This window comes from Nasonia vitripennis, chromosome 3 (genome assembly GCF_009193385.2).
Source record: "Nasonia vitripennis strain AsymCx chromosome 3, Nvit_psr_1.1, whole genome shotgun sequence".
NCBI lineage: Eukaryota > Metazoa > Arthropoda > Insecta > Hymenoptera > Pteromalidae > Nasonia > Nasonia vitripennis.
The window spans coordinates 1423999-1436840 of NC_045759.1; the positions used below are offsets into that span (position 1 = coordinate 1423999).

Here is a 12842-nt window from a genome sequence, read left to right on the forward strand (position 1 = left end):
ACCGAATAAAATCTTCTGCTGCCCTTTACGGCCTGTTAAAGTTTAAAGTTTCATTTAAAGAGATAAGCGCTCTACCCTAATGAGAATGGATATATATTACGGATACATCCGCGCAGTTTGCGCCTCTCTCTCTCTCTCTCTCTGCTCTCGCGCAGAGGAGAGCGTTTTTACGAGCGGCCAACTTACGCATTCAATACAGCGGGTGTAAATTTCCGCTGGCGTATCACCGTTAAAACTTGCTAAGCCGTTCGCTGCTGTTGAAACGATATCTCGCGCTGAATTTGCTCTCTCGACGATTTATAATGGCGAATTTGTTAATCTGTAGTCTGCTGTTTGAACGAAGGCTTGTGACACGTATTAGGCGTTCGCTCGTATACGTGGAAATATAATTCAGAGGATATTACACGTTTGATTTTAGCTTCGGAATATAGGTCATTCCAGGCCCCGATATAGACCACTTGATTTCAATTTGAATTCGCAGTTTCTATTATTCAGCGGATCACGGTAATGGGGAAGCGGTCTGCGCGCGAAGATCGTAATCTTGCTTAACGGCATTGTTAGTTTTGATAAACTTCCCTTAACTGTTTCGCTCTCGTCTGGTTGCGCTATAATTCACCAGTCGATGACTTGTTGATAACTTCATTTTGTTCATTGTAAATGAATAGTTTATCGCGCTTTATCGCTGAAATATGGATTTCGGCCGACTTTGAGGTCGGCACCGCAGTGATGCACAAGCTCGACTCATCAAACGAAAGCTTTTAGTCTCGTCGCGCTTCTTGTCAACAGGAAACGCGGCGGAGGTCTTAAACCCGTTGTCGGAATAGTCGAAACCGCTTTTAGAGCTGCATTTCTTGCTGACTGCATATGGGAACAATAAAGAAGTGTACAATGCCTTCGGCCTTCGTTTTTACAGTTTTACGCCACAAAGACCCTTTTGCGAGAGAAAAAAGTCTCGGTTGCCCCTTAAGACAAGCTCGACAGCAATTGCCATCGACGCTGAAACTTTTTTTATCCCATAAACGGCGTTTCGCTCGGCAAAATCTTCTTATACCCAGAGCACACAAAAGCTTCAAACAAGTTAATCATCATCAAGCAGCCCTTCAACGCATCGCCACACAGAAGCCCTGCGTACAGCTCGAGCCCCTATCATTTATAATTTATAACGCGTGTATCGTCAAAGTTTCGCTGCTGTACATATAGCGTATCATAGAGCCCTATGAGAGAGAGAGAGAGAGAGAGAGAGAGAGAGAGAGAGAGAGAGAGAGAGAGAGAGAGAGAGAGAGAGAGAGCCAAAGCGCGCATTGTAACGCTCCGCCTCGACAATTTGGGAGCTCAATGTCGGAAGTTTTAATCGAAGCGACGATACGCACACCGGTTTAATGAACTTTGATGCGCGTAATTGATTTTTCACTTTGCCGCTGATGGTTACTTCGCTGAATTCGATTACTGATATTTCGTATGCGAGAAAGGTCGGCTGCAGTGGTTCCAATTTTCCGGATGATCGGAAAAAACACTGTCATCGCTAATTAGGAAAGTCGCCGGAAAATTGGAAAGGAACAATCTTTGCCTCCGCAGCTGTAAAAGTTCTCCGTAATCGTGACCGACTCGCCGCACGACGACTAATCGCGCCACGCGGCCGTTTGATTCACGAGCTGCTGATCTCGTACAAAGTTTGTTACCAACTTTCATATTTGATTCCTCGTAAAGCAGCGCCACTGCAGCTGCCTACACGTCGAACACAATTCAGTTCTCAATAACATTTTTTTCTCTCTCGATTTGCATGCAAATAAGGCAGTGGAGAATTTCGACGTGCTATCACATCAGCCCTCTAGGCAAACCAAAAACTCAAAATCCATTAAGCTCCTCCATATTCCGTCGCCCGTCGTCTGCGCGGAAAAGCCATTTTCGAAACGCAAATGAACCCTTTGCACGAAGCTGCATCCGAAACGTTGGGAGAAAACTTTGTAAAAAATGTACGAAGCGCCAACTTTTTTCCTCACTCGATTAAAGAAGTTACTCCTAGGCCCTGCTTTCTTGCGCGCGCGCAAGCTCTGTGGTGTATAACGACGCGAGAGCTTCACGTCTGCTCATTAAGTCGCGATCTCTCTCGCAGAATTCCAAAGTTTCGAAGCCGACGACGACGCCGCCGCGAGTTTGTTCGCGCTGCAAGCTCGGTTTGATTCGATCGACGTACGTACGCGCGTGCGATTTTACATCTTGTTAGCGGCTGTACTTACGCGAGAAGCTGTACGCGAATGCGTGATCCTCGCAATAATAATGAACTTTCCGCCGCGACTAAACGAAAAGCTCCCCGAGGCAATAACTCTCCTGATACACAGCCATAAGTGAGCTCTCCCTCGAAGTTCACGAAAAAAATCCCCGCCGAATATCCTTGGACCGTATCAGCCTCGCTTCCTTTGTCCCGGGCCGCCGGAGACGTAAACAAAAGCAAGCATACGCGGGCAACGCACGCGTCGCCGCGCACACAAAAGAAGCAAAATCCTCGAGAGGAGAAGCAATCAATTCCAGCCTTGTGGAAGCGCAACAAGAGAGAGAGAGAGAGAGAGAGAGAGAGAGAGAGAGAGAGAGAGAGAGAGAGAGAGAGAGAGCGGCAACGGTATGGCGCGTGTATAAAGCTTGAGATCAATCGCGGCTCTCTCTCTCTCTCTCTCTCTCTCTCTCTCTCTCTCTCTCTCTCTCTCTCTCTCTCTCTCTATACGTATGCTATATACGCTTTCGACGATTAGTTGCTCGCGTCTATAACCTTGATCGCTGGATCAGAAGGCGCCGTTCCCCCTACGCGTCGATACTGATGTACGACGTTGCAGCTGTACGTTCTCTAATAGATTCAAAGTTATTTTTATGATTCATCTGGCCGTTGAAAAAAATGTCGGCGACAGGGCTGCCCGGCGAAGCTTTTTAATAAAGCGGGGTATAAAAAGCTTCGCATTCATATAGCGCACGCGACGCCACTCCGAAAGTATACACATTATACGCTCAAAAGCCCATTGTTCGAAAAGACACCGCGCACTACTACTCGACGTCACTTTTTCGGGGAAACATACGCGCACGCGAGGAGAAGTGAAGCTTCCATTGTGCCGCGCGTACTGCCGGTAAAGCCGTGTGTGTTTTACGCGATATCAAACGTAGAACATAAAAAATAAAGCACAGCTCGAGACACTGAGCCGGCAATAAAGATCGCGGCTAAGTGCACCCGTGAATGAAATGATGGTCGCGGCAAGTTTCTCCCCGGCTTGGATCGCTTTACCTTAAACAGTTTTTATTGCACGGACGTTCATTTGGATGTATGATCTACGCGGTCGAGTTTTAAGAAGAAATCGTATCCAGGTCGTGTCTCGTTCGTTCCGACGACTCAGCGCACTATCATCCCCAACATTTACACATCCGAATCCCACACTTTTCCGGCCCTCCTCGCTTCCGAAAAAGTCAGCCGCGAGACGCCGTGGAAAAGTAGCCGCAACGAATAGTCGGAGCTTTTTGGCGGACGGTGCCAATGGGACGCGGGTATGCGGCCGCTGGGGGGGCGGTGCCTTATTGATCTCCGGCTGTGTAGCGCCAGCGGCCGGGACGTTCGAATTTGCCGCGGAGAGCTTGCGAGCGCCGGGTCGCGCCTGCGCAGTTTTCAGCCCGAGGCTGTTTGTTTGAAGAGAACAGACGGGGCGCTTTCTGAGACGAGAGGATTACGGGGAGATTAATGCGAGGAGGTGTGAATTTTTTAGGGGATTATACCGATGCTGCGTGAAATTTCGCTGTAATTCGAAATCTCGTGTAAAAAGCTCGGCTGAAGTGTCTTGAGCTTTCCTTCAGCCGCTCGTAACAATGTGACTCCTTTTACGCGTGTGTATACCTACGCGAGCATGAAAACACACAAAGCGGCGCATAATAATGCGCCACTCGCGATATTTGCTAATACGACAGAGGATACGTTTTCCCCCGGCGGCGGTCGGCTCCTTCACACGAGAGTACGTCGGGCGAAGCTTTCGTTCTCTTCTTTTTTTGTTTTACTCCGAGTATATGCAGCGGCCCGTGTGTCTCTGTATACGTAGATAGAAACTCGCTCTCGAGGGTAAAGTTTCGCATAAGTTGACTTTTAGTGTAGTTTGAAGTGTTGCCGAACGCTTGTTTCGAGAATTAAGGAAAGCTGTTGGCAATTTTAATGAGATTGTCTGCTCGGGGGAAATTTATACTACTATATCGTACCGTGAAGAACATGTACACGCTTTTTAATTGAATCGTTCCCAAAAAAGGGCGCAACGATGTTTTTTATTAAAAAAAAGAGAGCCGTCGTAGAAAGTTCGCGGCAAGAGCGCGGCGGAAGAAGATTTAATAATACGTTTGTAATATTACGCCTCGGCCTTTTTTATGGACGGCAATAAAACAAGCGAGTAGCCTTGGCATCGAAATTCTTGTACGATATTCCAAGAGCAAGCTCCCGCAATTGTTTCCTCATCGCACAAACGTTCCGCGATATTAAAAACCCGCGGCCGATTGCAAATTCAAGAAACGAAATGCGCGTACACTAGAGCTGTCCCTGATCTTCCAACGATGCTTCTATTTCCGATAAACGCAACGGCAATTGGAATCGTCGACGCGAAGAATCAGCTCGACGAGCGCGCGAAAAAGAGAAATTAATTTATCCGGAGCGTTAAATTCACGATGAAGCCCTCCAACTTGCATAAAAGGCGCAGCATAATAATTGGCGAGTTTTCGAGGCGCGTCCAAGCGCGCCGTAAACGCGCTCGTAAAGCGATCGCTGAGCGCCGGATCTGTGTGCTATAATGTGTGAGAGTGTGTAAGGCTGTCCCAGTGCGCAAGCGCCAGTTTCCCCGGAGAGAAAAGTATGGTAGTATAGCGTGTGTGTGTGTGTGTGTGTATATATATATATTGTATGGCTGCGCGCCGCGGAGGGAAGGAAATGAGGCTGGGATGTTTGCAGGGATTTTTGGTGAGAGGCGTGTGGGCTCTTGTTACGGCGTCTTATATACATGATTATAGCAATAATGTCGGATGTGTGTGGCTTTGTATATATAAGGGATGTGTGGGTTGTTTGACTTTGCTTCTTCCTTTAGGATCTTATGGATTATTATGTGTGGGTGAAAGTTTGTTGTTGTACGCGTTACGTATCATCTTTTCTTTCAAGTAATAGAGGATAATGCATTCTACAAAATAGCAGAACATTTGAAATTACAAACACCTCCGTACTTGCAAGCCCGAAAGCTCGCTCCCACACGTAAAGCCAGCACTGTGCGCAAACCCCCAAAAATTCTCATTTCGTTCATTCGCTCAGTTATACACTTATAGATATACACCAGCGCAGTAGAGAGCGGCTCGTTCAGACTAAATTAAACAGCTCTCCGAAAAGTCGCTCTCGGCCGAATCCCCCTCGCGATTTATCGGCGGCGGCTCGCGCGGGATTTTCAAGAGGGTCAGTCTCGCGCGCGAAGAGAGAGAGATTTCGAACAATAATAGGGCCGCGGCTCATATACCGCGTGCGGAGAATAGGAGATTGAATTCTCGTATTAAGGTGTCACGCGCTGGGAAATTGACTTTCGCTCGCGCATCGCACTGCTGATTCTTGTTTCGCGCGCTTGATTACTTTTCTTAATTTGTTATTTCGCGTCGCCGTGTTCCAACGAGCAATTGCAAAATGCATGCGCAGACCCGATCTCAGTTGTGTCGCGAAACGCTTTTAATATTCCATTGCGAACGCATCGATCAACTTATTCGCGAAAAGCGCGAAAGGCGTCTCGCGAATGAAACGCGGTAATAATTCACAATATACACAGCAGTCTGATGGCTCGCGCAAACATGATTCGATGCGGGTATAGTCCGACGAAATTTTATTTATTTGACAGCCCGACGACGACGATGGCAATTCGAAACCATCAATATTTATTCAGCGAGAAGTTGGTCGTTCGCCGCGCGCGCGGAGAAGCGAAAAAGCGGCTTTGCATTTATATAGTCGAAAGTCGCGAAGGCGCGCGAGCTTTTGCTCGACTTTTTTTCTCTCTTATAGCTTTGTATGTACTTGCGGATGCAGATTCGAAGGTTATTAATCGACGTTGAAATCCGCTAGTTGACCCGATAATTATGTCTTTCCCTTGCATCAGAGGAAGGCTTCCTCCTGGAGAGGCCGCGCGAACGCGAGCTTTGATATGGCAGAAGTGATATTTGCATGTTTATCTTGCAAGCTCCGGCGGGTTTTAATTAAAACATTGGTAACCGATGCCGCGAAGGGAATGTTTACTAAAAAGCGCACTGAGACTAACAAGCTTTTGGAATCTTGTTTCTCCGATATTTTGATAAGCCAAACTCATGACGAGGCAAAAATCGCGTATCACTCGGGTTTACTTACATTGAAGTGAGAGAAGTACAACACAATAAACGCGTAGACTGCACTAGACACGTTAATTAATTAAAAAACTGGTTCGAAAGCTCGGCCGTATCTCTCATCATCCATTACCCGATATAAGCGTATGAACTATTCATTTAAAGCTCTTTCGAAACTAAACATCGATTTACCGGCAGCAGCTCCGCAGCGAAAGCTTTAAAAGCTGCAGAAATAAAATCTCGAGATTCGAACCCTTACCCGCCGACTAAGTAAAAGCCGATTCACGCATAATCACCGACCGTCACTCTCTATCCCAGCCCCCGACTCTCCTATACATATACCATTGACACTGACGCAGGGGAATATCGTGGAGAAAAATAGGATATGTATACATCGAGGGAAAAGGCGGCGAGAGATTCATTTGATATTTCGCCTCGGCTTTACTGCCGAGTTTAGCGTTTTATTTAGCGGCCCGAAAATACATAAGATGATGAACGAGGGAACAGAAATAGCTGTCGATATCGTGCCTTAAAGATGCGCATAATTTCTGTCTGTATTATAGGTATGCGCGAGCTGAAGGGGACAACGGGGCTGATACGGTGTAAATTTCGGGACATAAAGCTTGCAAAGGAGATATATATCGAGTTTCAAATTTTTCCGAAGCTCGAGCTTCCATTACTTGCGGGAAAATTAAAATACTCTCATTTTGTTCAGAATCGACACTCGTACACCCGCACGACTGCTGAAAATTGAAAGAACGCGCATCCCGAGTTACAAGGGAGGCCGTGATAGAGAGAAACTATTACTCGGAAGCACGGCCGAATCGATAAAACATCCGGTGGAAGCGTTTTCGAAATACTTGCTGCTACGAAAACACAGCTACCTGTACGTGCACAGGAGGCGGGGGGTCGGCTCACACCCGACGCGCGTTGAAAAGTAACGCGACGGCTGACGATTTCGTTGAGAGATGACGATCGGAAAGCGAGAAGTAATACAGGCACTGAATCATATTCGAGTATTTTTTAAGCAGAGTTCGATAAAAGCTCCCTTGGCTTTGCCAGAAAGTTATGCACCTATATGCATACGATGATAATAATAATAAACATGACTTATGTGCAAAAGCACTGGGCTATGCATCAAATGGACTCGCAGCATTTTTGCGCGCGAGTCCATATAAACGGCATGAATATTCGAAAAATGCAAATACTCGCGCAGTCTGCGCGCCGCGTATGTGTAGGGGAGACTTGTCATACTTCAGTCTAGTTACAGGAAACTTTTTCCAATAATATTTTTCTCCTCGCGCGGATTCGCGTCTCGCGTATCGCTGAAAATGGCTCGCTGCGCGCGTCGCACACGTTTTCGAAAATACGATATCCCCGCTCGCACGAGCGAAATTTCTACGCGCGTATAACAAGTTTTAGAATCCCGAGCACAAAGCTTACGCCCTTCGAGGGAAACATCGGAGATTAAAAATTCTTTTCTCGAGAGGTTCGTCCTTCTCATCGGTATAGTATGAAAAATGTATCCGCAATTTTTCCATTGAATACCTGATGTAATTCAAAGATTTTCAAACGAATAAAATGGTATTTGTATAGAGCTTCAATTTCCGGCATTACGCATTTTCGATTTTTCCCAATAAAAATGTCCCCGATTAAAAAAGTCTCTCGCTCTTCTTCTAGAAACAAGTGGTCCAGCGTCTGCGTAAGGAGGTCGAGTCCTACAAGGCCGAGAACGCGTTGAACGGCGCGCGAATCTCCGTGGCGTCGCTTCTCGGCCTCAACAACAACAACCACATAACCCACAACAATGAGTCCGCGACGACGAGGCGTCACAACGCCGAGACGCCCGAGGAATCGAAACCTCTGCTCAACGGACACGCCGACAGCAGGGCCTCGTCCAAGGAGGACTACGAGGAGACCGTCAGGAATGGCGACGTCGCCTCGCCTCTGCGCGACGATGCCTCCGTCAAGTGAGTTTTTTTTGAGATCGAAGATTAAAGTTTCGAAAAATAAGTCCCAAACTGACTCCCGCTTCTCTTTCAGGGAGCGACTCCCAAGTCCCGTGGTGCCAGCTCCAGTCGAAAACGGGGCCATAGCGGTCAACGCCGCAGCCGCGAAGCCCGAGAAGAACGGCGGGGAGGAAAAGCCGAAGGTGACGGATAAACAGCAGCAGTTCTTCATGGGACGTCTCGGCCTCATCACCAGAGCGAGGCTGGTTGAGCTTCAAAACAAACGCGCCGAGCGCAAACGGCGCAGCACAGCCAACTCGCACTTTGTTTACAATAACTGGGAGGTGCCCACGGTGAGAGCTTCGATCTATTCACGCTATGTGAACCTGTATACGCAGGACTGAGATTGATGGCTTTCGTTGATTGATCGTCGCAGGCCAGCGATTTCGATTCGTACGGTCGGTGATTTTTCGAGTTTAGAACATCGTGTTTGCGATGCTTTTTTCAAAGCTGCGTGAAGTTCGAAACTCCTCTATGCGCTTTAAATCCCGGTTTCACTTGCTGAAGTGAAAGTCTTTCAATTGCCCTCTCGACCCACTTTTTTCGCAAAATCCTTCGATTCCCCGTAGACGAACTTCCCTATAGACGAGCGTTTAATCGGATTACCACGAGGTTTCCAACGCAATTTCTGAATCTGACGCGCGTATTTTCATCCATTAGAATAAGTATAAACTTCAGTCCTTGATTTTTGCCGACTCGAGGAACAAACGCGACCGAAGCTTTCGCGGAAGAGAAGGAAAGAGAAGTGCGCGAGAACTGGACGATCAATTAGCGCACGTGCGGCGGGTTAATTAGTCAATCCGTCGAACGACAGGGCCGGCCGATTTTCGCGATCGATGAATTTTAATTGTTTCGTTTTTTCGAGCTTTATTCGGACGTATGCGAGTTGAAAGTTAACGGCAATTCGTGCGAAGCCTTTGTTCGATTGGTTGGCGCGCTGTACGTCTTCTCCGCGAAGATTCGTCGAAATAATTGGGTTTCCACAGTAGCCATCGGGAGATTATGAATAATGCGCTCGTATAAATGGATTCCAAGAGTTCAATTTTTGTCATGATTTTATCGTATAACTGGATTTTTCTCGGGAATCGTTCATTAAAATCTCCTCCGAGCCCGTGAATTCGAGTAAGAAGGAGATGAATCAGCGGGGCAAATACACTACAGGAGAAAATGCGCGGTATTACTTTTTATCAAAAGGCGAGGTAGACTTCGCGTTGAATATGTATACCAGTAATGGATTTTCAACTGTATTTGAACAAAATATTCTTTTATTCAATCAAATTCGTTTGTTTTTTCTCTGTGCATCAACGAAATTGGAAAATCTTTATTCAAAGGGAATTTCATTCATTTTTGCCGCTCTCTGTTTGTAAAGTGATATTTTCGTTTTGTTGAGCCGTATGATGAGTACACAATAGGTGGCAACGAACATCAATTTTCCTGCAGCCAGTTCTTTGTAATACCATGACTTTACAAACTTCTAAAGTTTTTGGAAAAGCTTCAAAATTAATGAAGCGTCAGCAGCTCTGATGCTGTATCAGAGTTACTTCATCATATCGGGCTGAACTGCTAATTAAAAGAATTGATAAAACTGTTGTTTAATATTTTGTTGTGCATACACTTATTTATCTTTCCAATTTCAGAAGCGAAGAAGGCACGCATACCTCCAATCGCTGGGCAGCGCGCCACAAACGCGTCAGACGACGGCACGACTGAACGGACCCTCGCCACCTCCAAAACCCTACAATAAACCCGGACCCAAACCGGGAGCCGCCGCCGCCGCCAGATCGTTGATTCAGGCGTCGAATAAGCCAGGTCCAAAGCCCGCGATACTGCGCAACGGCGACGGCAAACAGAAGGAATTTTTCAGTGGAAAAATCGTCAAGCAGGAGACTGAGAAAAACAGTGGTAATAGTAGCAGTAGCAGTAGCAATGGCAGAGATAGCGAGCAGAGGAAGTCGGCGCAGCAGACGACGTCGACGGGGAAGGCGGTGCACATACCTGGACTGCCCTCGAGTCTGACCATCGAGAGGATCGAGAACGACTCGAGCATTTGCGTCACGTGCAGAAATCCAGGTGAGATTTTCATAACAGTTTTTGTAAACGCCTGAGCAGTGAATTTCAAGTGTAAGATTCTAATACTTAATTAACCTCGCTCTATAACTGCCTCTGTACTTCGAGTTAAACTAACTGAAAATGATTAAATCAACAGGTACATTGACGGTATGCGAGTACTGCTCGGCCAAGTTCCACGTCTCCTGCCACACGACCTCGCCCGGCCCTACCGCAAAATCCTTTTCTACCTGCTACTGCCCCAAGTGCATGGCGTCCTTCCGCAGCCAGAACATCCTCGAGAAGAGCATCAAGAAAGAAACAGGTGGGTACCTATTAACTGTCTCCCCCCTCTTCTTACACTTACTTACTTCTCGGTCCCCCGCGTAATTTGTTATCTGACTCTATGAATCTAATAACACAATTTTAAATATATAATATTGACTGATCGAATCGATGGAAAGTTCTGTCACTTTTCAATAATTTATCCATAGTTTGAGACTCGCATGACTTTTTTGAATAACGAAATAATTTGCATCGTGATCAGTTTAGCTCAGAAAGGTCATGCGAGCATCGATGCGACGTAAGCATAATGTAATAGCGTATCAATAGAAGTATAATAATTCCGCAAATCGTTATAATAATATATACCTAAGCCGCCGACACAATCGAACCCCCCAGTGAAACGAAACAAGTTTGAAGGACTTTTTGTTGCTTTCGCAAACAGAACTTTTCGCTCGACGTTGATAAGACAGGAGCGAGAAAGAGAGAGAGAGTAAGAGCGACGAGAGAGAGCCACGTAATAAGCGCGAAATATCTTGCAGAGGAGAAAGAGAGAGTGAGATATGAGCTGCGCGAGCGCAACACTGACCTGAGATTGCAGGTCTACGAGTTGGAAAAGCGCTCGCAGCTAATCAGCCAATCCTTGCAGGTTCGTTCGTCCGTCCGTCTGTGCCACACGCTGCGCGAGCGCTCGCAGTATTTTTTTTCTCATAGATTTTCATTATTTTTACTGTACATACGTATATACGAGTATAAGTAGTCGCTCTAAAACACGCACTTTTGTTAATTTTCCCTTCTTCGTGATGTCTCTCTGTGTATGTATATAAGTATCGGTCGGATGTATGCATACGCGATGTCTATTTACGTGTTATCCGCACTTTGATTATGAATGATTTCTTCGTTTATTTTTTTTTTCTTTACCTCCAGTAAAGTAAGCTTTTCTTTGCCCGACCTGAGAACCTGTGAAATTTATTTTCCTTTGGCTGATGTTGATACCCTATGATGTAGCGTTATGCGATGCTTGATTTATTTATTGTTTGTAATAAGACAAGCTTTGTTGTTTCGTTTTTAAGCACTAAAATTAGCTATGTATCTTATTGTTAGGTAATTTTTAAATATGTCATTGCGAATGTAGTTCTGTTCAAAAACTTTAATGCACATCGCGCATGTTCTATATCTGTATAATGAGTATAGTGGATATTTAATCGACGTTTATGAAAATTACAATTGATTGCATGGACAGCAAAGTGTGATCGATTTCTACTAAATTTAACTTGTAGTCTGAATTTGTTTGCTTATACGCTACAATTGCTTTTGAACTATTAAGTGCTTCTGAATTTCCGTTAATTTCGGGAAAAACCCTAATCGAGGAAATTTTACGAATGCCGTATCTGTTCCTTATAAACGCCTACTCTAAAAGCGACCCCTTGGAATCTTTATTTACCTTATATTCGACCAGGTCTCACTAAAAAGTATACACTGAGAAAAAGTTCGTATCGTTTTGAACTAGCCTTTCTCTTTGAACTTTTTGGATCTCTCTGATACTACTGTTTTTCTCCGTGTATGCATTTACAGTGAATTTTTTATGTGTTATATACATAGCATAATTAATTTAAAATTAATTAAGTAAAACGATGTTTTATTTTATGAATTTCAACTCTATCTGTAATACGTAATTAAACTGGCGAAAAAAATGTATGCTGGTTTGACAGACTGACTCAAGCGACAGTGGCATACGATTTTCCAAGCTAGCATTATTAATATCTAGAATAAAAAATCAAACCCTCTTTTCATCAGCACTGATGAGACAAATTTTATTTCACAGCAGCAGCAGCGTACGCGTCGCGAGTTATTGGGAAAACAGGAGAAGACGCAGAGGTCCATAAAGCGCCTAGTGGACTTTATCAAGCTGATGCAGCGCAGCCGGGACGACAGCTCCTCACCGCCGCGGCCCTCGGCATCAACCAGCTGCCCTCCTCGACCTTCCTCATACCGATCGCCGCAACCTCATCTGCTTCCAACGACAGCGGCGGTATCGTCTCCGTCGCTACCGTCGACCAGTCGCTCCTCCTCTCCTCTTCCTCTTCTCTCTTGGTAAGTTGAAAATCGAAGTGTTATACCTTCAAAGCAACCACAAAGGATCAACATAGCTAA

At 45.7% G+C, this 12842-nt stretch overlaps 1 protein-coding gene across 9 annotated transcripts in view; it reads left to right on the top strand.

Moving 5' to 3' along the window:
• Positions 1 to 12842, top strand: part of LOC100680516 (serine/arginine repetitive matrix protein 1) — a 36431-nt gene that overhangs the window by 19401 nt on the left and 4188 nt on the right. For 5 of the 9 annotated variants that reach the window (XM_031926461.2, XM_031926463.2, XM_031926462.2 and 2 more), the window contains 5 exons: positions 8032 to 8321; positions 8395 to 8653; positions 9998 to 10430; positions 10567 to 10731; positions 12514 to 12782. In XM_031926461.2, coding sequence (XP_031782321.1) covers positions 8032 to 8321; positions 8395 to 8653; positions 9998 to 10430; positions 10567 to 10731; positions 12514 to 12782 — 1416 coding nt within the window. Of the gene's footprint in view, positions 1 to 8031; positions 8322 to 8394; positions 8654 to 9997; positions 10431 to 10566; positions 10732 to 11230; positions 11338 to 12513; positions 12783 to 12842 lie in introns of all 9 variants that reach the window. The other 4 variants (XM_031926467.2, XM_031926469.2, XM_031926468.2 and 1 more) reach the window with 3 other exon arrangements.